Here is a 27,668-nt window from a genome sequence, read left to right on the forward strand (position 1 = left end):
GAAGAGCGGCCGGCGTGGAGCTGAGACACTTTAGGATAGGAAGATTTGAAGGGAACTGCAAAGGAAATGTAAAGGATTTTGATGATCAAGTGAAGAAGTCCCCCACTGGGAAACCTGTCACGTCAATCCTAATCCCTTGAAAATTTAGGGAGTATTGTGCGGTCTTTATCTATGTGTGTATTTTATGTCTAAATGTTTGAATGTATTTCAATGTCTCTTTCTGTCACATCCTAAGAGATTCAACGTGGATTAATTATATAATAAATATAATATATTTATTTATAATTTTAAAAAATTAAATATATAATACATGTATTATATTTATTTTATAATTAATTTAAATTAAATTTTTCTATCACCACGTCACTTCATCTTTTATTCTCTCTATTTGTGGAATTCTTGTTCGATTTGGTTTACAAATCTTGTACACGACAGCACGTGTTACTTCTCCTGTATTTTTCAAGTACAAGCACAAATTCTTATGCTATTTAGTCAGCCTCCGCCCCCCCCCCCCCCCCACCCAAAAAAATCCAGTTAAACCCATCCAACCATAATTTGTAACTTCTAATTTCATTACAATTATTTTTCATTAATTACAAATTGGGCTTAATCTTTCATTAACTTTAATAAAATTACTTTGGAAATTCAACTTAAATATTCATTCACATAATCAAATTATAAAATTGCAGATCCAGCCATAACAAACACTTTTTCTAAATCAATTTATTCAGAATCAATTATGTATGAGTCAGGCCAAACTAGCCTGAGGTGAGGTACAAAATCAGTTGTAGAAGTAGTGCTGGCATGCGTAGAAAGACAAGAATCAGGTATACGTATAAATTGAGGGGAGAAATCCCATCTCTGATGGTGATGCATACAACATACCACAGCATTCTAAAATTCCTGTGCTAGATGGATGGGGATATTGTTGGAACATAAAATATACCTAAAACTCAACACTAAAGGAGAAAAAGGCTAAAGTGTACTGCCTCATTGCTTATCTTGCAACAAGCAACCCAACAATTGAAGATACACCTTCTGTAGCCTACAACCACCTACAGCTTCACTATTCTATAACCTATATAATACTTCTCTTATTAGAAAACACCAAGTCACCTGCGATTTGTCATAAAAGCGAGGAAATCACAGTTTCCTGGTTCACGAATAATCAAATGAATGAACCCACCTATATGATGATTATACGTCTTGATGTTTGTAAATGTCGTCTCAGGTACAGCTAAAGCTGTGAGCAACATCACAGGATCAAAGACCTACAGAATAGGAAAAGGCTAAAAATCAGCACACTTGTGATTCTCTTATCGTTTCAAGCCATTCTGATAGAGAATTATTGTCAGCAAACTCCAGATAAAGCATTAAACTAGATAGAACAAGAACATATTTAACTCAAAGACATGCTTGGGAGGAAGGTGCAGGAGAAGGGACCAAGGGGATAGAACTAACCAGCTCTCAGACTACAAAAGTTGCGAGCAGAGCATGCAACACAGCCCAGTATATGATGACTCCAAGCCGCAAAGCAGGTTGTCGCATTAGCGCCCGATCACAGGACACCCTGACAGAATTCATAAAAAGAATAAATGGGCAGATTATAAATTTAAACATACATACAAAGAATAAGTCGATATTGATGCATACCACAGTCCATCAACCATGTCCGACACGGGTCTTGTAAATCGTGGGACAATTTTGGATGTAGTGAGTGACTTGAAACCATGAGCTGAAATGAAGAAGCAACAGAAATAAAGTGTTGAACAAGGTAATTACTTCAAACCGGACTTGCAGAAAATTATATGCTTTACTTCTAGAATGGACAAAAGCAAATTACCTTTATCATCATCGTCATCCTCCATTCTGTCATTACTGTCATCCATATCTATTGCAATTGCAACTTGGTCGTTATTTGTTTTCCGCAAACTACGAACCTGTGGTGCAATGGTCCCAGGAACTGCCCATTTGTTTGTCTACATAATACAAAGGAGAAATCAAGGAACAAGGGTGAGAAATGAAAAGAACTTGAAGTATTTGCAAAACATAACCAGAAGGGTCAGTAATTGTAGTTGAATGGAATTGTCATTCCCACCTACAGCATGCAACCAGCTACAGGATGACTTCATTAAATAGCTATCTTATCTTTCTAATCATCATAATCTTTATTTCTAGAAAACACATTTCTGTCTGTGGAATCAACGCAAATCAGTGTCACATACTAGATATCATCCTAAGGTAATACAACAATGCAGAATAAAAGAAACAACATACTTCCTCATAGGATGTTTTTGTAGAAAATGTTAGCCCGCAGGAATCTTTATGAAGATTCAATACCTAGTTTGATTGGGGAAGCAATAAATAGCACCATACAAGGATGGTTAGTTCACTCAACAAGCAAGTAAAAACTTGCAATAGGTCACTCTATAACAAATCAAATTACACCTACAAATTGCCAAACTCATTAATAAACCAACAATTCTTAGAAGGATATCTACATTGAAACCAGCTTAGTCACACTATGCTAGTCAATAAAACCAACTCCGGGGCAGTTTGATAAACCCAAAACACTAAAATAATTTAGCAACATACCATTGGCTCAACTTCCATAATCTCTGAAGTCGACTTTATAGCTTCTGTAGAATCTCCAGCACCTTGAAGCATGACTAGTTGAGATTCCTTTTCACGCAAAGAATTCTTCAGATATTGTTCTTTTTGTGCCATTTCTTCCACTTTACTTCTCTCTTCTTGCAACAGCATATCACTGTTCTTGGCCACCCCACGAAGATTCTCTAACTCAGAAATTAAATCCAAAATCTTCTTCTGCAAGACCTCTTTATATTCATTAACCGGGTGACTTTTTGGATCATCTGAAGCTATATCATGCACCTGTACCCGGGAGATCAAGGTATCTAACCAAGAGAACAAGTCATGAATTTCATCTGAACTCCTCTTCTTGCTCTTCTCGGTAACAGCTAGTGCATCATTTGTGCACCTAGTAACCTCTTGCCTAAGGAAAGAGATTTCTCCATCTCGCTCTTGTAGTTGGGACTGAAGCTTCTCAACCTCAGATAGGAGACTTTCGGAGAGATAATGAAGTTCATCAAATTTGCTCACAGTAACAGAAAGCTTCTTCAAAGCCTTGGCGCGAGAAGCTTCGAGGCTCTCCAAGTCTTTATTCTTCTGTTGCAACTCATTTTCCAGAACTCCAACTTTGTTGGCAAGATCTTCCATTTCAGCCTCCTCTGCATCAAGGGCTTGCATAAGTGCCTCCGTTTCTACAAGCAAATAATGAATTAGACTTGAAATGATGCCTTCTACAGGGCAGACATTAGGTCTACGATGAAGCCAAAATATGATATAAAACTGACCTTGTACTTTTGCAGCTAGTGCATCTGTCAGTGAGTCAACTTTCTGCTGCAATTCTTTGGAGTTAATTTCCTGATCTTGTAGTTCTTTCATTCTCTGTTCCAATACCTTGCCCTCCTCTTTCATTACATCCAAATCCCTCTGGGAATCATGCAGTTGTGCCCTTGCTTTCTGAAGGTCATTTAAATAATTCTTCGCATTAGTTTCAGCTTCCTTTATCTGATTAACAAGCTCCATGCAAATTCTGTCTCTTTGGATGTCCTTCTCCTGGAGCTCCTTCTGCAAATTCAGTATGGTACTCTTCATCTCCCTCTGGCCAACTTCCAAAAGTTCACTTTGCATGCTGATGAGATCTCTAACAACCAATAATAGTTTGTCACCCGTGCCCCTGACAAGTTCCTCATTAAAAATGTGAATGTTATCAGTGAAACTATTCCCTCCTTCAATTCGTACTTGAGACTTCAAGTTCCCTTCTGGAGAGCTAGATGCCAAAGCATTTCCAACCACGTGCTCCTTCCAATTTTCGATCTCTGAAATTGCACTGGCACAGGATTCATGAAGCAAAGAAATGTTTCCTCGCAAAATATGTATTTCTGACTCTTTCTCCTTCTCAATCAATTCTAATTTCTTCACATCCTTCTTCATAGATTCACAGGACTCTTTGTGAGAAGTATATTCTCTATGAACATTCATCACTACTTCAGATAACCAGGAAGCTTCTTCTTGTAACAAATGTGAATGGTTGTGAAGTTGCTCCCTGAGGGAACCAATTTCGGTCATAAAAACCTGCAATGAAGAGCAACATTCTACTCAGGCATCTTATTCACTGAGAAAGAATTTCCTCAACAACAGTAATTTATAGTGTCATCAATAAAATACATAAATTACACCACAAAAACATGAAGGATAGTACTGAATAAAAAAAAAATGACTTTCTTCTCACACCATGTTAACAAGTCTTTAAATTCTCAAGTCCCTGCATAAAGATAGAATTGACCAACAAATATATTCGTCTTTCACTTTGCAGAAGGGTATGCCATAAACTGTGAGCATGTTCAAAATACAACTGACCAGCAGTTATTCCAGTTTCTTACAGTAATAACCACTTTACCTTGTTCTCTGATGCTCTTGACATAAACCCACCAGGGAAGCTACTAGGAAATAGAGCACTCAAATCAGGACTGCCACCTGATTCCAAAAATGATTTAATCATAGTCTTCACATTGTGCAGAACTTCCAAGTCTTTGGAGAGAACATCAGCCAGTTCTCTTTCGATGGCTGATAGGTCCTCTCTCATGTTGTCCACTCCGGATTTTAACACCATTATTTCAGACAACTGTCTGTTCTTTTCCTCCGAGTGTATGTAAGATAGCTTTTCAACATGTGCAAGTGCTTCAAATTTGTCATTTTCAGCTAATTCTTTTTCCCTGGAAAGTTCTGAAAGCTGCTGAACTGCTTTTGCTAGCTCCTCTTGAAGGCCATCATTCCTTTCTTGAACTTCATTCAACTCTGCAAGCAGTAGCTCAGCTGCTCTTTTTGATTTTCTTGATTCTTGTGCGAGGGAATCCATTCCGCTGCGTAGATCATGCAAGTATTTCCCTATTTCCATTAGCTTCTCAATTGGATTTCCAGAATTAGATGCAAGCCCGATATCAATATCATCCAAAGCATGCAGAATACTGCTCCAGCTACCGTCCTTTTCCTGCAAACAGCGTTCAGTTTCGGCCAGGCGATCCCTGAGGAAAGTATTTTCAGATTCCATAACTTGTACTCTTTCTTGGGCAGTGAACAAGTTTTTGATCTGTTCTTCATATTCGGAAATAGCTTTTTCGTTGACCTTGGCATCTGATTTCAGGCGTTCAACCTCAGCATTTAGTTCTTGAATCACTTGCTTCATGCCATCACGCTGTTGCACTAAGGACCTCCCTTTCGTGACTGCCAAATTTAACTTCTCTCTCAAAGAAGCTGATTTCTGTTCCTCATGATTAAGTAGATCTTGCAATTCCTTCTTCTTAATTTCCAATTCTTCGACATCACGGAGTAAGGACTGATTGTTCAGCATGCATTGATCTTTCTCCTCCTTCAACAACATCAATTCACCCATAGAGTCTTCCAGCTTTTTGCTCAGGCTCGCTACATGCTCAGAATCCCTTACAATTTGGGAAAGCTCTCCTTTCTCAGAGACATGCACATCAGTGGGATCAATGTAAACGGCCTTCTCAGAGGAAAGTCCTTTATAATTCTCAATGAGCTTCTTCAACATTTCTTCAAAATATTTGAAACCTTCCTGACTAATTACCACATTTTCTGTTGAAGAATCCTGAAGAGCATCTTCAACCAATTGCTGCAATCTTCTAATTGCATCCTCAGTACGACAGATATCTTCTTCCAGCTGAATCTTCTTTTCATGCAAAATACTTACTTCATATTGAAGATTCTCATTTTGAATTTTGAAATCAGCTGCCTTCTTTGAGTTTTCCTCATTATCTTGACTCAGTATCTCCAAGTCCTTTGATAGGGTTTCTTTCTCTTCTTCCAACTGAAGCTTCTTTTCATGCAAAATACTTGCTTCATATTGAAGATTCTCATTTTGGACTTTGAAATCAGCTGCCTTCTTTGAGTTTTTCTCATTTTCCTGACTTAGTATCTCCAAGTCCTTTGATAGGTTTTCTTTCTCTTCTTCCAACTGAAGCTTCTTTTGTCGCAAAATACTTGCTTCATGTTGAAGATTCTCATTTTGAATTTTGAAATCAACCACCTTCTTTGAGTATTCCTCATTATCCTGACTCAGTATCTCCAAGTCCTTTGATAGGGTTTCTTTCTCTATGGCAGCCTGGTGTAAGGCCGCCTCCAGCTCAGATGTTCTTCTTTGTGAGTCTTCCACATCAGCATTGAGGGATGCACAAAAGTTCTCCAAGTTATTAATCTTCTGTTGGAGGGAATTACAATGGTTTTGAGCCTCTGATAACGTACTCTGTAACCATTGAATCTTATCTTCAGGCTCCATGGATCGCAGCTGCGAAGGTATTAATACTCTGTCCAGAATTTCTTCCCACCGCAGCACAAGGTTATTCCTATCCCTTAATGATTGTTCAAGCATCTCATTATGCTCCGCTAACCCATAAAATTTGTTTTGCAATTCCTCATATCTTCTTCTTAAGTCATCACCAGAATCAGGGTTTGCCTGTATATCTTCTTTCAAGCCTTCCGCACCAATGAATCCAGCATCCGTATATGAACCTCCTCCTACTGCACCTCTCCGATCCCAGTCACCAAGAGGTAAAGAGTTACCTCCAACTGATTTTGCTAACCAATCTATCTTTTCAATTATATCTTGGGAATGGAAGTGCTCTGGCAGCTCTAGATCTTCTAATATTTCTTCTATTCTCTGAAGAACAGAATCTTTAAGAAGAAATGACTCTCTTAGTGCAGTGGCGGAGCTGCGAATGTATGAAAGCTCAGAATCTAGAGCTTCCATGCGCTCACCTGCCTCAGAGTAGACTTTTAATTTTGTCTCAAGTTCACGAAGCCTGGCATCTTTAGACAGTAACTCCTGTGAGCATTTCTCCAGTTCCTTGGATGTCTCAGCTAAGGATTGCTTGAGACCGTCGCGCTGAGAAATTAAACCTTTCCCCTTCGTAACGGCTATACTTAGCTTCTCTCTAAGGGACGACACCCGCTGCTCAGACTGTTCAAGTTCAGCAACTTTCTCTTGTACTTTAGCAATAAGATCCTCCTCTGCAGTCTTCAAGCTTTGCCTGAGAACAAGATTTTCATTTTCATATTCCACAAGAACAGAGTTTAAGTGTTCCACTTGTCCATGCAAGTCATTTAATTGCATTTCCAGAGATGCCGATAAACTAAGGCTCAGGTTAGCTTCTTCATATTTCTGAACGAGTTGATTGATTAGAGACTCCAGCCGTGAAACAGGTTCGTCTGCATCCATCTCTATCCCCTCCAGCCTCACTGATTGCTCAATCTTTTCAACCAACTTCATGAAAGCATCTGACTTAAGACATTTCTCGTCCAGTTCATCCATCTCTCTTGCTCTGGTTATTAACTCTGCATTGAGTTGTTTATTTTCAGTCTCAAGCCGCAATCTATCACCAAGAAGCCCTTTTAGTTGGTCCAAGAGGGAATCAAAAACATTAGGATGTAAAAGATCAAGCAGTCTATCATCCACCAAAACATGCTTCATATCATCTTGGCAGTACCCAGATGTTCTCACAAGTTCACTGAGTTCAACATAGAGTCTCTGCAATGTATTTAAGGCCATATCATGCTTATCCGATATTTTCTGACAATTCCCTTGCGCAGCTTCAAGTTGTCCACGCAGACCTTCGATAACTTCACTGGCTTGATCAACAGAAGCAGCAACACAGCCAACAACATCAAGGTTGCTATCTCGGCCGACCCATGAGCTGGTGTAAAAGGTCTTGACAGTAGAATCCAGCACACCAACTTTTCGAAGAACCTGAGCGAAAACAGAATTCCATTCTTCTTCAAGAATTGATTCCCTGTCAGCCACTTCTGCTAGGAGAGTTTGCACTTGATTGGAAATAGAAGCAACCATCTCACCTGAATCTCTACTAATTCCGTCCAATTGGCTTTGCAGCTCACTAATTTTGGATTGAAAGTCATCCAGCTTCCCTCTAAGTTGAGCATTCTCCGACTTCAGAACCAGTTCTTGCTTCTGCAGGAAATCACATAAACTGAGAAGTTCACCCTCTTTTGCAGCAGCATGACGGATATTGTCTTTCATAGCTTCATAGAGAACCATAAGCTCTATATTTGCTTCTTCCACCTGATCACTATGCTCTCTCAGAGAATTATACTCGTTCCTGTCCCTTCCAGCGGCATCCGTAATTAGTTTACTCTGCATTACCCTAAAGAACTCACTGGCATTTGAAGCATCATTAAGCAATTTTCTCAGCAACGCTCTCAGATTTTCTGTCGCCATTTTGGTTCTCGTGTATGAATCTTCAGTTGTTTGGTATTCAGATGGAGGGTTTCCTGGATCTTGCGAATCAGCATGGTCCTTTGACTCAAAAGTGTGAATCAATCTTGACACTGCAGGTGCAGCAACTTTGTCAACTCTACTCAAGGAAGTTGACTGGAAGTGCATGTTCTCAATTTCCTTCTCAAGTTTCTGCATTACGATTTCTGCATCCTCCAGGTTCCCTTTTAGTGCTATAAATCCAAAGGAATCATTACATTCATCCACTTTCAGCTGTTCCAGAGATGTTCTATCAGATTTTGGCTTCTGCAATAAAGAAATGTTAGTTTCAACACCTCGATTAGCCACTTCCTCAAACTGAGACGATAGTTTCTTCTGATCAGGTTCTTTCATTTTAGACTTGTCGAACTCTACATCAGCCTTGAGGATTTTATTTTCTTCAGTGAGGTGATTAATGCGACATGTTGCTTCTTTCAGGTCATCCACAGCCTTACTGCATTCTGCTTGCACACCAGCTTCTGAAATTTTGATGTCCTCCAACTCATGAGATTTCTTTTCATACTCGCTAAAAATACTTTTATACTCTTCTTCAAGCTTGTTCCTCTCCTCTGTCATAGACATGAGAGACACATTCAAGTTGGAGATGTCATTTTGAAGAGTTACAATCAAATCTTTGTGGTCTATCAACTCTTTCGACATTTTTTCAATCTGATCGGCCGCTAACACTTTTTCCTCTTCAAGCTTCATTCTCTCTTCTGATAGAGACGTTAGATTCAGATTAAAATTTTTGTTTTCTGCTTCAAGAGCTTCTACTGTATTCTTAAACTCTGTCAAGTTGGCAAGCAATTTACTATTCTCGCGAACCATTGAATCATTTTCCTCCTCGAATCGTCTCCTATCATCCCTTAGCAAATTTTGCAGTGACTCTACAGAAGCTTTGCAATCAGCTAACTCTTCTGTCATTTTCTCATTCTCAAGCAAAATAATTCCCTTCTCCTCTGTAAGTTTATTTTTCTCTTCAGTCATTGTTTTAAAACTCCCATTCAAGTTTTCATTTTCTGTCTGCAACACTTCCACCAAATGCCTGCAGTCAGCTAGCTCCAAAGATAGCCTTGAGATTTCCCCTTGTGCCATTTCCAGTTTACTCTGCAACTCATTAACTTCAGCAGCAAAACCCTCTACCTCAGCTTTTGAAAAGTGAAGCTGCTTTTGGAGCTCTTCCTTCTCTGCAACAACCTTCTGAAGTTCATACCTAGATTGTACAATTTCTTCAGCAAATATCTCATTCTTCCCTTGAACTTCAATCAGTAAATTGTTGACCGCAGAGATTTCATCAATCAACTTTTGTTCTTCGGAAAGCTGTAAATGAAATACATCCTTTGAAAAACTTGTAACATATAATTGTTCTTTCAGCCTCTCAAAAGAATCATTGGCAACAGATGCATAGACTGTCCTCTTGTCTATATCTCTAAACCTCTCTAGTAATGATTCTCTTGACATGAACAAGAACCTGAACTCATCTTCATCAAGTATTTGTAAGATGTCTGCAAGCTGGGAAAGTTTGATCAAACCTCCATCTAATACAGACGATAAATCTACTTGTTTACAGCTCAAAGATATTGCAGTGTCATTATCTTGGAACTCAGAAAATTTTTTGGCACCACCAGAGCTTGCCTCTTGAATGCTTTCAGTATGTAAACCATCATGACCACCTGATACATCAAGCATTTCTGTCTTCTCTTCATTCGATGAACCAGATGATATCCCTTCTCTTTGCTGACAAGTCACCGTAGAATTTACAGTTGACACCAAGCCAGGGTCCGTTATAGGAACAGTGACAACAGCATGGCCATGCATCTTCTGAGCTTCTTCTGCATCATTGACAGCAATCTCAGTTACTGAAGCATTGTCAGTCTTGCTGGGTTGTGTGGCAATGAGGGTTTCCTTCTTTGCTGGAGTATTCCCTGAATCAGTTCTCATATGGTCTCCAGAAGTCTCACTGATATCATTTGAAGAAAGACTACCATCTATCTCAAGCTGTGTCACCATGCCCTTATCAATTTGATCTCCACTGGAACTGCCAACTTCCTGCATTGCCCCTACCCAAAAAAAATTATACAACTTTAAACTCCAGGAGCCAAAAGGGAGGGGGTGGGGAGGGAAAGGAATGAGAGAGAGAGAGAGAGAGCAAATCAGAGTTGAGTCAGAGTCAAGAGTGAAGGCACAAACCTACATCTGTTACCTGCTCTTCCCCATGCTGCCTCTCCAGTTCATATGAATAATAAATGGGCACAGATGCACTGGAATCTGCAGACTCTCTAAGAGCCATTGAATCTGAGGAACCAGGCTCATCATATTTCACATCCTCACGAACCAAAGAAGATAATACACCTTGCTCCGGGACCCCAGTATGAACATCAGGGCCATTACTGGCACTTTGATTCGACCTGGTCTCACCCACTCCAGAACCCTCTAATGGAAATTCAACAGCCCCTGCAACCAATGCTACTTCAAGAACACCAGACTTTGCTGAAAGTGCACCACTGGCAGAAGTAGCCTCACTTGCCACGGGATCCACTCTACAGGTGGACTCTGATAAAGTGATAGTATCATTGGGATCATGTGTGGATCTTTCTTCATCAGCAGCATGTTGTTGTGTAACTGCTGATTCTGCTTCAGCTTCAGCAGCAGCGCCAACTGTTGTATCACGCCCAGCTTTACCAGCTTTACCTGACGATCTACTATTACTCCCTTTGCCATCCTTCTTCTGCCTGAACTGTTGAAGCTGACAGAAGATTGAACATGTCAGCCTTAAAATATATGAAAGACAACTCCGAGAATACTAATATCTCAACTAATTTCTAGTTTTAATAAATACACCATAGTTAGAAGAGGTGTTAAATTCCTTAAGACATCCATTATTGGATTAGGAACCATCAAAATCGTTGGTCTACAGGAAATATATCCAAATGAGATTCTGGACACTCAAAGTCATTAAGTCTTTGTTAATAAATTTAAGAAGTGCTCTATTATCGTGTGAATTTAGCCTTGACTCATGTTTGCTTATAAATAACAAAAATGAACTTTAAAAAGGTTTGGCATGGAACAACAAATTACCACCACTACAAGCAGAATATTCAGGGAAATGTCAATCAGTGGATGCATAAACATAAATTATCAAAACTTCAATATAGTTGGTTTCAGAATTAAAGGCCATAATCAAACGTTCAAGGCCTTAGTACCATGAAATGCAAACATTTTACCAGAAAGTTATACAACTAACGTTTATCTATACTTGCCCATCTAAATCGTTCTCATAACATATATACTGATTATTGCCCGCATTCTGTTTATTTACATACATATACAAAGAAGAAAATGTATCTGTACACCCATTGTATACAAAAATTTCTAAGTATGTTTACTGTACAGTTCTAGACCATCTTCTGGAGAAATTGACAACAAAATCATGTATAAGGAATCACATATAGCAGGAAAACTCCCTACCGCACAATATATTTCTTTTTTTACCAAAAGAGTTAAGAAAAAAGTAGACTGAGGAGTAAATTGAACTACATAGTCGGTAAGTATAAGAATCCCATAGCAACAAACGCATAAGAGATTGAAGTTCAACATGTAACCAATATTTAGCTTCATCCATGCACCGACACAACTTATAAAGAAAATACTACATCTGCCTATATAGTGAAACAAAAAATAAAAGCTTTTCCCGGGGGGGGAATAAAACCCGGCTACCTTTTTCCGGCCAGCGGCGAGCAGATCGGTGCGGTTCTTACTTTTGTCCATCCAATCAAATCCAATCCGCTCTCAATAGTTCTCTATAACCATTAGGTTAAATAGATCGCCACTCTAAAAACCCCCAATATTGAGAAAACAAAATCAATCAACCATGAATACAACGCAAAGACGATAACAAACTGCAGAGAAGAACAAAAATCGGGTTGCAATGGAGGTCAATGCAAAATCAAAACATAGAATCAAGAGGACGGAACACATACCCGATTGAACAGTGGTTGGGTGAGGTGGGGTTGGGGTGGAGTAGAATTGAGAAAGCAGTCGTCTTAGATCTGAAGCAACGTTTGTGTGTTCTTTGTTTTTGCCTTTTCTGTTACCGTCGGGTGCTTGCCCCAGCTGCAGCAGTTATGTTTGGTATAGCTATGTTTTTAGAACTCATTTTTCATTTTTATTTTTGGGAAATAATATTATTAATTTTTTGGTTGATGAAAATGACTCATTGATTTATACCCTTTTATTTAAATTATGCTTTCTCATTTACTTATCTTAATTCCGTATATAACCAAAAAACAATATAAAAATATTTATCAATTACTTTTAGATTTTAAAAAAAAGTAGGATTTTTTACCTTTTCTTTGGTAACTATTTTTTACCATATTCGGTGGATCAAAATTCAAATTTATAGTAAAATAAAAATAGCATTTTGAATTATTAGATAATACCGTTTATATGTGAATAGTAAATAATGATGAACTACGAAAAGCATCCGATATAACCATTACAGTTAACTCTTTCAACAATTACAATGTAAATATGACTTGGATCGAAGTCGATGATAATCTCTCAAACTTATGAAAAATCTCCATCTAGTGCCTTGTTCATTAAGGAAAAAAATTTATTAATCAAGTTTGGTTGAACCAAATCTCACATAACAAGCAAGGGTGCTTAAGATGCGATTTTGGTTTCTTAAAAACTATTTTCAAATCGAATTGTTACTAGCGGTTTTATAAAATATTTTTCTAAATTACCACTTTTAAAACCAATATCAATGATGCGGTTTCGAGCGATTTTAACACTTATAGTAAAAATAAGACATTAAGACTAACAAAAATCAAGAAATAAAACAAGTGTAGCAAGCAAGAAAACCCAACATTATGCACCATAAAGTATAAACCAGCGATACTCTCCATAATTTTAAGTAAATTAAAATGTAAGATTATGTATATTAATCCAACAAAGTCCAAGGGTCGATTTTAGAGAGAATAGAGACAAAAAGCATAAAAACATAACAAAAAAAGACGATAAGAGAGAAGGGGAAAGGGGAAAGAAAAGAAAAAATAGGGGGGATAAAATGAATGAAAAATTGGAGTGATCATCAAATGTCCTTAAAATTTGAATAGGCTTAAAAACTAAATATATTTTTTTTTTTGTATAAAGTCCAAATATAAATTTTTCAAAAATGGGCTTTGCATGTGGATTTATGATAATATATCATTTTTGGGATTATATATTCGAATATGAAATTCTTCTAAAATATTTATTATTTTTATCAAATTATTATATATAATTTAAAAATTACTTATATATATATATAGGGGTGAAGTGTGGTTTTTGATGATTTTTTTTAAGTTCTAAATTAAAATCAAACCAAGTGCGGTGCAATTTTACTCTAAAATTTAGAATTGCAGTTTGAAAAATAAATCACGAAAAAAATGTTCGATTTGATTTGGTTCGGGCGATTTTAATTTTTTTTTGTCACCCCTAATAAAATGTATGTACACTTGTTAGATGATTGATCATTTTTCTTAGTCACTCACACGACAAGTGTATTATACTTAACATATAATTGATTTAAACCTGACTAAAATCAATCCCGATTAGAATTTATTTATTTATTTTTAAATGGCTTAACCTCCTTGTATTCCTCGAATTGAGTGAGTTTACGACACCTATATCGTTTTGTTTATTGGAGTAGCACCCATATGAAATTTTATATTATAAAGTAATTGGAATCGCAGAAAAAGATCTCGTAATAATAAGTGCGTACTTTCTTAAGGACTATTCTTATTTATAAAGGACAAATGTTCTAATTCGTAGAGATCCATATGTTAGATTTGAAGCCCTTAGATTGAGAGAGCATAAAAGGCTATTGTTTTGGATTGGTGTGAGCTGACTGAAGTAGGAAGCAGGTGGACTGATGTCTATGAAGGGGTTTTACGGATAAATACAGATGTCAGTCCATTACTATTCAATCCAACAGCTGATGGCCATATCGTTGCTAAAAGGTGACGGCCTACTGGGCTTTCATATAAAAAGCTGATCTGGTATTCAACTGGGCCTTTTGGTTTAGATTTTCAGTTCAATGGGTTGGACTCTGGAATGGGCCTTTATGGTATTAACCAACTCCACAAACTTTTATTAATTTTGTTTTTCAAAAAATTAATAACAAAATCCCAACTTTGAATAAAGGCGTTTTTATATTTGTTAGACGGAAACAAATCTCAAAAGTGTTAAATATAATTTTTTAAACCACAGAGAGTTTACGTGTAATTATACTAAACCTCATGGAAGGGGAGTGTAATTATCCCTTAAAAATTTATGCAATGATAATACTATTTAGGGATAGTTACGCTCCCATACTTTGAGATTTGGTGTAATTATACGTAAATTCTATGTGGTTCAGAAAATTACATATAGTATCTTGAGGTTTACTTTCATCTAACAGATAGTTCCTAACTCCATTAATTAAAATTCATCGAATTTACTGATAGTAACAAAAAAAAAATTGAATGAAAATTGATATTTACCCTTAATTGACTTATTACTGACTTACTGCATGTCAAATAATCTTTTTCGAACTAAACTACCGTTATATAGTGATGATATACCTCAACACATACAATAACGCGTGAAGAAGTATGATGATTATTTAGTCATAAAAAGATTTTTTTTACCTGCAATATTGTCAGTAATAAGTCAATTAGGAAAAAATATAAATTTTAAGGTGATTATTTTATTAGAATATATTTATTAGACGAAAGCAAATATCAAAAGATGTAATTGTAATTATTCCTATTCAAAGTGTAATTATCCCTTTTTTTTATTTCTAGTGGTGTGATCGTGCCATTAATTTCAAGACGTTGACTCTGCGACCATTAATAGATCGACAGTTTCGTACGAGATGATGATGCCCCTTAACTTTAATCTTTTTATGGTTGTTTATTTTCAGACAACCTACCAAACCTATTTAATATTGTGACCAATTTTAATGTTCTTACCTAGTTTTGCACATGGGATTAATTAAGAATCCAAATGTTGCACGCATTCATTATTCGTAATTTAATATATTAAAGTATTGAAAATTGTAACTTGCTATGTGGGACTTCTCATCAAACTTAGTTGACATATTAGAGACAGAAAATTATGAATGAAGAAATAGATAAAAATAATTAAACTATCATCAAAAGATGGTGTACGATTGTGACACTAAAAATCATGACTTGAAAACAAAGTAATTAAATCTCCCTACTCCACTCTAACACATCTGTCTATAAAATCATGATATAAGTCTTTGCTAACAATGCCCAAAAAATGGATAATAGAGAAGAAAACAGACACAAACCTCACTGTCTGGTCCTGCCATTTCCCATCCAAGGTCACATAAACCCTATGCTTCAATTCTCTAAGCGTTTATCACACAAAGGTATCAGAATCACCTTAGCAGCAACAAAGCACTTGTTCAAGACCACGCAACAGTTTTCGGGCTCGATCTCCGTGGAGACAATCTCGGATGGTTTTGATGAAGGCAAAGCAGATGTTGACCTAGACCCTTACTTGGCTAGGTTTGAACAGGTTGGGACAGAAACCCTGTCCGAGCTGCTGGACAAGCTCAGGGACTCGGGTCGCCCCGTTGATTGTGTAATTTACGATCCGTTTCTCCCGTGGGCTGTTGTTGTGGCCAAGAAGCATGGACTAGTCGGAGCTGCATTTTTCACTCAATCGTCCTCCGTGAATAGCATTTACTACAACGTGTATAAAGGGCAGTTGAAAGTTCCTCTTTTGGATAAGGAAATTGCTGTCGCTGGATTGCCACTATTGGAAATCTCCGACGTGCCTTCTTTTGTGCGTGATCAAGATTCGCATCCCGGGTCGTTCGAGCTGGTCCTGAATCAGTTTCGGAATGTTGAGGAAGCTGATTTTGTTTTTGTCAATTCCTTCTATGAGTTGGAAGAAGAGGTACTATTTTTCATCAGTAAACTAATTACATGATAAGTGTAACTAACTATTTTTGAACTAAAATGTCCAAATTCTTGAAATTTAGGGCACTTTATTTTGTCAAACGGCTATTAACTCCAACTTTGAGCATTCAATTTCAGGTGACGGATTTGATGGCAAAAATTTTGCCAGTGAAGACGATTGGACCAACTACGCCATCCATGTACTTAGACAAAAGACTGACGGAGGACAAAGACTACGATCTTAGTATCTTTAAGCCGGTCAATTCTTGCATGAAATGGTTAGAAGAACGGACGAACAAATCCGTTATTTATGTGTCATTTGGTAGTATGGCAAAGTTGGAAGGGGAGCAAATGGAGGAATTAGCTCTAGGTCTAAAAATGACCAATAAGTACTTCTTATGGGTGGTTAGATCATCGGAGGAATCCAAACTTCCTAAAAGTTTCGTACAAGAGACACAAGAGAAAGGATTAATTGTGTCATGGTGTCCACAGTTGGAGGTTTTGGCCCATGATGCGATAGGTTGTTTCATCACACACTGTGGGTGGAACTCGACATTGGAAGCACTGAGTCTAGGAGTCCCGATGGTGGCAGTGCCGTGGTGGAGCGACCAGAGCACGAACGCAAAGTTAGTGATGGATGTTTGGAAAATGGGGATCAGGGCACGTCCGGACGTGAAAGATATTGTCGGGAGAGAGGAGATAGTGCGGTGTATAAAGCATGTGATGGAGGGAGAGGAAGGAAACGAGGTAAGAAAGAATGCAAAAAAATGGAGAGAGTTAGCTAGAAAGGCAGTTGATGAGGGTGGGAGTTCTGATCGAAACATCCAGGAGTTTCTTTCTACCCTAGAATCCATTGCTCCCAAGTGAATAAACGTTGTCCGTTTATGACAAAATTGTGCTATCTATCGGTAAAAATTTGTAAATTTGTGTCTACAATTTAATTATATAATTTTAAAATTTTAATAATTTTAGTCGTTTTTTAATTAATTTGTCCAAAGGAATGCATGTGAGTTGCGCATGACCTAATTAAATTATGATTTTAGTCCTATAACGTAGGGAGATTGGTATTTTTGGTCCTGCACGAATTGATTTATAGGACTAAAATTATAATTTAATTGAATCATGTATAAGTTTCCGACTAAATTGGCTAGAAATGAACTAAAAAATTATCAAAATTTTAAATTACATGACTAAATTACAAAAATTAATTCTAACAAAATTAAATATACCACCCTATTAAATTACAATACTAAAATTACAATTTTTCCCTCAATCATTTTGGATGGCTTGTCTTCTTTTAAACTTTACATGATTAGGTAGAATTAGGTATCCGAGACGCGGAATACTCCATTGACAATTAGACGTTTATTGGTTAAAAATCACACGTCCCTGTCCTCTAAGATACAAGCTTTTATTTTGTATTAAAAAATAATTTAGGAATATAATTAATTATTAATGTGTCTAATCTGCAATTCCAATAATGTCAAACACAATGGAGTAATTAGATTAGACACCATTTATTTGAATTCAAAACCAATATTATATATAAGATTAATATACTGAATTTTATTTTTTTAAAATTAATGTGAGACACGGAAATATAAATTTAATTGACGAATTCAATGTATGAAAATGCTCACAAGCGACTTTCCTACAATACAGATCAACCATATGGGGAATAAATTATTAAAATAATTCATGTTTATTTCAGTTGATAAAATTGAATAATCAAATTAATAAAACCTAATATCTACACTACCATATAATATGTCGTATGTTAGGAACAAATAGGAATAACAATGGGTCTTAGTCGTACCTAAATTCATCCCCTTCAATCGTTTTTGAAATCATAACTTTGTCTCGATACAAATTTCGAGTATCAAAATTTTGTAGTTGACCTGATTTTTTTTAAATTTTTATTCGTTTTACGCATACTTATTCACAGACACATATATATTTATAATACACACATGAAAAAGTATGTTTATATTTTATTTATATTTTGATGAAATACGTAAATTAGTAATTTTATAAATTAAAATAATAATATAAAATAATTGATATCTTTAACGTATACATGATAACATATACTTTAAATACTAAACTACGCACATGTAAATTCAAAAAAAGAATAACCTTTCATTAATATTATTATCTCATCTCCATAAAGTTATGTAACTATTAATTTTTTTAAAAAAATTATGTTTTTACATTTAAAATCTTTAAATCATGTCTACATATTCAATCCAACCAGTTAGGTTTTGATTTTGGAACAAGTTAGGTCCGAGTCCAAAGGTAAAACTATATTATTCGTCTCATATAATAGAGAGTTCAATACATTTCGTCCTTTATTTTGTGAGATCTTTAAAATGATTTTGAAATTGAGAAAACTCGAGAGATGTAATCATATACTTTACAAAATTTTCGCAATAATTCCAAAATTAGAAAAATTAAATACTTTTAATCCCATAAAACTAGTAAAAAGAAGACTAAAACGTACGAATTTTTCCATTTTGAAGACTATTTTAAAAATTTAATGAAATATAATATTAAAAATATTGAATCCCGTGTGCTGTGTGGTTAAAATTGTAGGGTTTGTTTGGTTTTGTGTTTTTGCATTTTCCGAGACAAGATAAAATAAACTCAATGTTTGTTTTTGTGTTTTTACACCTTATCTGCATTTTTTCTGTTTTTCAACTATCTATATATAATATATATATACATTTATATATATACATAATATAAAACAGACATGATTTGATAATAAATAGTAATTTTTGTTTTCCAAAAGTACAACATTAAACATAAAATATTTATATATAAAAATATATGATTTGACAATGAACAGTAATATTGTCTCCCAAATCCCAACATCAAACCTACACCACTTATTTTAAAATATTTTAAATTTTCCCAAAACACAAATCCAAACATATCATTTATTTTTAACACACACTCACTTATCACTATTTTTCTCTCTCTATTTTTAAAATACAAAACAAAACAACTAAAGCACAAATCTAAACAGTAATTTTCCGCATGCCCGAACTCAAATATTTTATGGGCGGTGGAGTGTTAAATTTTGAGGAACGTGCATCCCTTGTCATCCTACCAGCGGCATTAAATTGAAATGGCCGCAGATCGACTGTAGTTAGGAACTGCAAGAATTGACTTTGATTTGATCTGATCTGATCATTACTCAAAAATGGAGAACGAAAATGAAGCCCGAAAACCTCATTGCTTACTTGTATCGTTTCCACTCCAAGGCCACGTAAACCCTATGCTCCAATTCTCCAAACGTCTGCACCACAAAGGACGAACTCGAATCACGCTAGCCGTCACCAAGTCCTTCCTCAAAACCGCTCAAGATTTTCCGGCGATCTCGTTCCCGGTGGAAGCGTTCTCCGATGGCTTCGACGACGGGTTCGACGAGAAGTTCGGACCAGAAGAGATTTACAAGCGTTGTTGGGAAGTCGGGTCGGCAACTCTGGTGCAACTCGTGGAGAAGCTCCGGAGCTCTGGATCCGGCGTTGATTGCTTAATTTACGACCCGTTTTACCCGTGGGCGCTGGACGTGGCGAAGAAGTTTGGGTTGACGGCGGCTATGTTTTTCACTCAGTCAAATTCTGTGAACAGTATTTACTTCCATGCTCATAAGGGGGAGCTGAAGCTTCCGCTTTCGGAGGCTGAGGTCCGGATTCCGGGCGGGTTGCCGGCGTTGAAACCCGAGGATACGCCTTCTTTTATCCGTGATTATGAATCGGACCCCGTGAGATCCGAGTTAATGACACAGCAGTTTAGGAATGTGGAGATTGTGGACTGGATATTTGTCAATACATTTCACGAGTTGGAACAAGAGGTATTTACATGAAAATAATCTTTTGCCCTTTTCCTTTTTCTTTTTTTTTTTTTTAAATGTGTCGAGGTGCTTTTCTTTTTATTCGCGAGTACCAAATTTTATGGAGTTTCCAGACTTGGCGAATTAATTCTAATGATGTGAAAATGTGAGGGATTGAATATGATTGAGGGACAGAAAATAATATTTACCCTTAATTCCATCTAGAGCAAAATTCAATTTTCTTTAAAATTCTTACCTAAGGTGATTTCTTTATAGAAGTGTTGTGACAATAAAGGAATTCAGGTATTCAAATTTTTTGGTAAAGCATCTTTTATTAATGTCTAATTATGATATCATATCTACGTGTGTATTATATATTTAATTTGTAAAATTTCATTTAATTGTATTTTTTAACAACTTGTTGGTGTAACACTAATGCGTGACAGAAGATTTATGCTGTCAAATTTAAAAATTATGTGATATGATATTTTCGACATATGGACAACATCTGATGTTTTTACGGTAGAAAATTCAACAAAAAGATAGTCAGGTATGGTAAAGTGTAAATTTTCTAAAGTTAAGATGGTAAGTTGACACACACAAAAAATATTCGATAGCAAAGTGTCAAAATAGTCATATTCGGATGGCAAAATATAATTTATTTATAATTAAATCAAATTTTAAGAAAAAGCTTGTAATTATTCTTTGTTTTCTGTGTTGTTTCATATTACAAGGTATGTGACTGGATGGCTAAGTTTTTGCCGGTGAGGGCCATCGGACCAACCATACCATCCATGTACATTGACAAAAGGCTACCAGATGATAGAGAATATGGTATAAGCGCCTTCAAGCCGGTAACAGATCCTTGCATGAAATGGCTCAAAAACCAGCCCAACAGATCAGTCATTTACGCATCATTTGGAAGCTTTGCACAACCAGGAAAAGAGCAAATGGAAGAACTGGCCCTTGCCTTGAAAATGAGCAACATGAACTTCTTGTGGGTGGTGAGAGCATCAGAAGAAGCTAAACTCCCAAAAAACTACAGAGAGGAGACATCGGAAAAAGGACTAATCATAACGTGGTGCAATCAACTAGACGTTTTGGCACACGAGGCAATAGGGTGCTTCGTCACACACTGTGGGTGGAACTCGACATTGGAAACGTTAAGTTTGGGAGTCCCCATGGTGGCGCTACCACAATGGAGCGATCAGAGCACAAATGCCAAGCTTGTTTCGGATGTTTGGAGAGTCGGAATCAGGGCTCAGCCGGATGATAAAGGGATCGTTGGGAATGCAGAGATCGTCCGTTGCTTAAAGCATGTCGTGGAGGGAGAGACGGGGGAGGAGATTAGAAGAAGCGCGATGAAATGGAAGAAATTGGCAAGGGAAGCAGTTGATGAGGGGGGGAGTTCTGATAGAAACATCGAAGAATTTGTTTCTGCGTTGATGAAATTTTAACTCCTATTATTATTATACGATTCCTACTTTCTTAATTTTGTGGTAATTGAGATGTTCTATTGCAAAATGGTCTTTTTCACAATGAATTGGCACGATCTCAACATTGTACCTTAAAATGGACTTGTTTTTCTAGGTACCTAAATTTTTGCATTATGAATGTCTCGTTGAATTGTTGTCCCAATTAAAACTAGCTACCGCTAGATATATATATATATATATATATATTTTTTTTTATTCTAAACAAGTCTGATCCAATTAAATAAATCACACGACATATAAAATTACATGTTTTATTCTTTGTCTTTGTTACCGTCTTAAGCGCAATATTTTAGGTTCTCTTTTAAAACACATTATGTAGGGTTTACACCCCTTATCATTTTATTGTCATAAGAAAGTTAAGTGAATATTCGAGAACATATTACTTTTTATTTTATAATCTAAGTTCTTACCGCCTTTGATTCCGTTAGTTAGTGAATTTTTATTTTTAATTATATAACTTTTAAAAAGTAGTATTTTTATACATTTTTATTATATATTTTAACAGCAAATGCCACGTATTTAGCACATGATCGTTAGGACCTCTACACTTTTGATCTTATTAGTTTCTGAATTCTCACTTGTGGTCCCATAAGTTTTAAAAAATAGCACTTCTGATCTAATGCACTTAACATCCACATGGCCTTTCTATTAACTATCGAACAGAAATGCGTCATTAGAACAAAAGTGCTATTTTTTTAATGTTATGAGACCAAAATTGATAATTCCGTAACTAATATGACCAAAAGTAAAAAGTCCCTAAATTATGAGACGGAAAATACTATTTTCCCTAATTATAAAATTACAGAAACTTGAACTTAAAGTTGTTTTAACTATAAACCTAACGGGGGCACTCAGACGGATGAAAATTAAAAACTTTGGATATCAAGTCTGATGACTTTAAAATCTTGGGAACTAAAACTGAAAAATGGGTATACTTTGAGTACGAAAAGTGAAATTATCTCATTAACAAATGTAACACTTATCCTCTTAGTTGGACAAAAATGCCCCTTCATACCTGAAATAATTATATTATACTCAATCTATTTTAGTATTTTGCACATTAAAACATCATCAAATTATTTTTTTATTAAAATAATTTATTAATATGTGAATAATTTAAATTAAAGATGGAGTATAAATTAAAATATATAATAGATACACAAGAAATATAATATTACCAACAACTCAGATATGCTTTTAAAAGAAATATATATGCTTAAACAAAAGTTAAATATATTTTTTTTAAAAAGAATAAATATATTGTATTATATTTTAAAAAATATATATTCAAAAAATTGATATGTAATTACTCATTTTTATCTAAAAAAATAAATAGTTAATAACTTAATTTTATTATCAAATTAATAAAAAAATTTCATAATCTTTTTTATGTATTATTATACTACTTAATTTTGAATTTATAAAATACAATAAAAAATTGAACTCTTTAACTCACAAATATACTAAAAGATACTTTCCAATTACGAAATTTTGATTAAACTTAAATACAAAATTGATGAATTTTTTTTAAAACTAAATATATATACATATATATAATATGAGAGCGATATTATCTAAAAAATTAATTATAGTAGTAAGTGGTATATTAATTGTTATTAAATTTATTTACTTGTACTATTCTCCTTTAAATGGAAAAGGAAAAACTCTCACCCACTTAAATTTTATTTTAATTTTTAAATTGATTTCCGTTGAAGGGCAGACACACTATTTAATAAACATACAAAAGTAGGACCTTTTTCCTTTTTGATGTAATAGTACGTGACTTTATTTAATATTTAATAATTTCATCTCACCATAATTTCACTTTTCATGTGTAAGGTTTATTCATTTTTTTAATTTTAGTACCCCAAATTTTCAAGTTATTAATTAAAGTTATTATTCAAAATTTATAATTTTCATCCGTCCGAGTACTCTCCGTTAAATTGATCAATAAAATAATCGATTAACCCAATTTTGAAAGAAAAGTTGGATGGGAGCTTATTTATATAAGGGTACCTTTGGCTGCCATTGCATTCACCACACAAAATAGAGTTGAAAGAGTAGTTGAGGAAAATGGGAGGGATGAGGATAAATCCATCTTATCCAAATTCGAGTTGAAAGGGACCAACAAGTCGAGTTCACACTCCTACCATATTTTAATAAGATGGAAACTGATTTCTCCTCACCCATCTCGTTTTTTGCAAAATTTTCCTCAATTCCACTATTTCAACTTCATTTTTTATAGTGAATGAAATACCAAACTTATATAGACAACCTCTACCTAATTATCCGTCCAAAATTGGGTTGATAATTTGTTTTAAAGAAAAATACTCAAATAGATAAAAATTATAAATTTTGAGTATTAAATTTTTATGAATTAGAAATCTGAAATACTAAAATTGAAAAAAAAAAATACTTTAAGTATAAATAGAGAAATTATATCTTCCATCTCATTTCATTTAATTATTGTGCACTTGTGGTCATTTTACATTGAATACAACTTCAATAATTCTAAGGTTATATGTCGGAAGTACCTTTCTATGTACAAACTGTCAAACACGGGAAGATTTCAATTTTTTAGAATTATAAGTTTTGTTTTGAAATTAATTTATATTTAAGAATGCTACATTTTATTATATAGTTTTTATGTTACAGAAATAGTACAAAGTCCCAATAGGACAATGCTTTACAATATATAGGAACGCGTGCCATAATTTCTACTATTTATATATTCACTCCATTTACTCCATTTGCAAAATAATAATAATATTTACTCCATTTAATTAAAATTAGTATTATATATTCAGTTCATAATCAAAAATAAAATACTAAACTTTTGTACAAAAAAATCAAAGTAGCTAACAGCTAATCAAGCTTCACGTGCCCCGGACATCCTTAATATTTGTAAGAGTTTAAAAAATTGAAAATATTTCTTTCAAAACATTCAGAAATAATATTTTGAACTTAAAAATCAAAAGCTTTTAATTTTAAAACTCAATTAAAATTTATCATAATTATAGGTATTCATCATTGTTTGAAAAATTACAAATATATCTAAAATTAATAATGGTCAAACAAATATTTATGGTGACAATCTATTGTATAAAGTATGTTTGAAAAATTACAAATATATCTAAAATTAATAATGGTCAAATAAATATCTATGGTAACAATCTATTGTATAAAGTATTTGTAAGACAATTATTAATTTCATAAAATCTTTATAATTGTATAGATAATAAATTATAGTCATTTTTATGTTTTGACATCTATTTTGTCTTTTTTGGTCAATTTACCATATGAACTTTACAAAAAAAAAATTAATAATTATATGGGAGGTGAAAAGAGGTTGTTGTAATTTAAGTTGGAAAATTCTGCATCTATATATCCTGCTGTAACAGTGTACAACAGGGAGCCAACAAAAATGGAGAAAGGAGAAGGAAATCCGCAGAAGAAAGCTCATTGCTTGATCTTGCCATACCCAATTCAGGGCCATATAAACCCTATGCTCCAATTCGCCAAACGCTTGCTCCAAAAGGGTATCGAAATCACCTTAGTTGTAACTCAAACATTGGTCACAAGCACACTCTTCTCATCAAGCACCATCCCGCTTGAAACCATCTCCGATGGATGGGCCGACTTGCCCCCCGGCACCGGCTACGATGTTCACTTGGCACGATTTAAGGAATTCGGGTCCAGGACTTTGAAAGAAGCGTTGGTTAGGCTGACTGATTCGGGTCGCCCTGTGGACTGTATCGTTTTCGACCCGTTTCTGCCTTGGTGTTTGGATGTGGCGAAGGAGATGGGCCTGGCGGCGGCGGCGTTCTTCACGCAGTCCTGCGCCGTGGACCAGATTTACTACCATGTGTTCAAGGGGGAATTGAAGGTTCCGCTGTCCGGAGAGGAGATTTTGATTCCCGGGTTGCCGCCGTTGAAGCCGGAAGATATGCCTTCTTTCATGTACGTGCATGGATCCTACCCGCCGCTTTTTGAGGTGGTTCTTAATCAGTTTAGCGGCCTTGAGAAGGCTGACTGGCTGTTTCTCAACACATTCTACCAGTTGGAAGAAGAAGTATACAGCTTTGTCTCTCTCTCTAAAGTAGTGTTTGATGAGATTAATATCTGAGACAATTAATGATGTTTTGCAGGTGATTGATAATATGGCAAAGTTCTTGCCGGTGAAGACAATCGGGCCGACGGTACCATCCATGTACTTGGACAAGCGGGTACCGGACGACAAAGAATACGGGCTCAACGTCTACAAGCCCGACACTGTGGCCTGCATGGAATGGCTGAACCAGCAGCAGCCCGAAACAGTTGTATACGTTTCTTTTGGAAGCTTAGCCCAATTAGGAGAGGTGCAAATGGAAGAACTGGCATGGGGTCTAAAATTGAGCAACAAGCAGTTTTTGTGGGTGGTGAGGTCATCTGAAGAATCCAAACTTCCTAAAGATTTTGCACAAGAATCCTCGGAGAAGGGACTCATTGTGTCTTGGTGCCCCCAATTGGACGTTTTGGCACATGAGGCCGTATGCTGCTTTGTCACACACTGTGGGTGGAATTCGACTCTGGAGGCATTGAGTCTGGGAGTGCCAATGGTGGCAGTGCCTCAATGGAGCGATCAGGGCACGAATTCAAAGTTTGTGATGGATGTATGGAAGATGGGGATAAGGGCTAAGACCGACGATAGTGGAGTTGTTAATCGAGAGACGATTGCTAGTTGCATAAGGGATGTAATGGAAGGCGAGAGGGGGGAAGAAATCAAGAAAAATGCCATCAAGTGGAAGGAATTGGCCAGGGAAGCTGTGGATGAAGGTGGAAGTTCCGATAAAAATATTCAAGACTTCGTATCTAGTCTTAGTTCCAATCGCTTCTCACCAAAACATCCAATTGAAATCCCAAATTCACAAAGAATTGTATAAGAATCACTGCTAATGAGAATTTCAAGAATTTCAACAAATATCAAATTCTCCCTTGATTGTAAATCGTTAATTCCTCCTATCTATATATATATATATATGAAGATTTCATATTCTGTTTTTAATTCATTCTTACATATCAATCATGTCATTACTGGTATTCATGTGAATACAGCCTTTGTGAATATCAAATGAAGGTAAATAGGGACCTTTTCCGTGAAGCATACAAACAAAATTCATTTGTCCGACAACCAATGTTTTCTGATTTCTGTCCAAGTTGTGGTTATGATCAGTTTGTCATCACATTTCTGATTTGTATGACTTGGGGAAGTGGTGGGGGGTTCAAAGGATAAGAAGTTAGTGGAGGATAAGAGTATGGTCCAACGTTTACATCTTATGTTGCGCAGCCTATGAACAAAATAAAATTTTGCCTTGTTTTTAACTATTTTTCTAAGAAATTATCAATTAATTCTAAATTCGTGCTTATACTTTTCATTATATTCAACCGCACAATTTTAATCTTATACTATATTTTAATAAAAGAATTTGAAGGACGTACTTATCTTAAATGATAACTCTTTTATACTTTTGAAACTCTAAAAATTATGCGTTTTTATTGCTCTAATTCTAATTTTTTAATATTTTAATTCATTAACACTCTTTTTTTTTTCAGAGTTTATTTTAAATTATTTTTGAATTTATTGTCATCTAAGTTTATATATCATTGTAAATTTGTTCGTCAAATTATTATTTAAGTTCATTATATAATCTTAATTATTATTTTTCCTAGTTATGATTTTTTATGTGATTTAATTTATTATTTATTTTATTTTATAATACAACCATAAATGTAAATAATTATTTTAAAAAAATCTCTATTTTATAAAAATAAAATAAAATAAAATAAGTATATTTAGGCTCAATCCAGACCTGGTCCGAGCCTCAACCAGACCAGTTCATGGGCTGGGTTTGAGTTTATAAATGGACCCAATTGAGGCCTATTCAAAAGCTCAGGAATCAGGATCACCTCAGGACTATGCTGATCATGGCCCGACCCACTGTACACCTTAAAGTAAAATCATAACTTATGTT

General features: G+C 35.4%; 4 protein-coding genes across 10 annotated transcripts; 3 read left to right on the top strand and 1 right to left on the bottom strand.

Annotated features, from left to right (window-relative positions):
• LOC105164918 (golgin subfamily B member 1) lies at positions 816-12,503 on the bottom strand. 7 transcript variants are annotated; one of them, XM_011083746.2, is made up of 10 exons: positions 12,349-12,503; positions 12,086-12,199; positions 10,572-11,114; positions 4,484-10,417; positions 3,375-4,158; positions 2,596-3,281; positions 1,844-1,979; positions 1,654-1,735; positions 1,462-1,570; positions 816-1,271 (listed from the first exon to the last, which is right to left on the bottom strand). In XM_011083746.2, exons 2-9 carry the CDS (start codon positions 12,134-12,136, stop codon positions 1,468-1,470), a joined length of 8,319 nt encoding a protein of 2,772 aa, XP_011082048.1. In that variant the 5' UTR covers positions 12,137-12,199; positions 12,349-12,503; the 3' UTR covers positions 816-1,271; positions 1,462-1,467. The 7 variants fall into 7 exon arrangements, with proteins under 7 accessions (XP_011082048.1, XP_011082047.1, XP_011082045.1 ...); XM_011083745.2 differs by having other exon boundaries at positions 10,563-11,114; XM_011083743.2 differs by having other exon boundaries at positions 4,484-10,428; positions 10,559-11,114.
• Positions 15,639-17,289, top strand: LOC105164919 (UDP-glycosyltransferase 74F2-like). Its single transcript, XM_011083750.2, has 2 exons — positions 15,639-16,321; positions 16,462-17,289. The coding sequence occupies exons 1-2, from the start codon at positions 15,677-15,679 to the stop codon at positions 17,188-17,190; spliced, it is 1,374 nt and encodes a 457-aa protein (XP_011082052.1). The 5' UTR covers positions 15,639-15,676; the 3' UTR covers positions 17,191-17,289.
• LOC105164920 (UDP-glycosyltransferase 74G1-like) lies at positions 19,285-21,771 on the top strand. The gene is made up of 2 exons (XM_011083751.2): positions 19,285-20,182; positions 20,896-21,771. The coding sequence occupies exons 1-2, from the start codon at positions 19,529-19,531 to the stop codon at positions 21,616-21,618; spliced, it is 1,377 nt and encodes a 458-aa protein (XP_011082053.1). The 5' UTR covers positions 19,285-19,528; the 3' UTR covers positions 21,619-21,771.
• Positions 24,999-26,649, top strand: LOC105164921 (UDP-glycosyltransferase 74E2-like). The gene is made up of 2 exons (XM_011083752.2): positions 24,999-25,729; positions 25,806-26,649. The coding sequence occupies exons 1-2, from the start codon at positions 25,082-25,084 to the stop codon at positions 26,577-26,579; spliced, it is 1,422 nt and encodes a 473-aa protein (XP_011082054.1). The 5' UTR covers positions 24,999-25,081; the 3' UTR covers positions 26,580-26,649.

The sequence above is a fragment of the Sesamum indicum genome, linkage group LG6 (assembly GCF_000512975.1).
Source record: "Sesamum indicum cultivar Zhongzhi No. 13 linkage group LG6, S_indicum_v1.0, whole genome shotgun sequence".
Lineage (NCBI taxonomy): Eukaryota > Viridiplantae > Streptophyta > Magnoliopsida > Lamiales > Pedaliaceae > Sesamum > Sesamum indicum.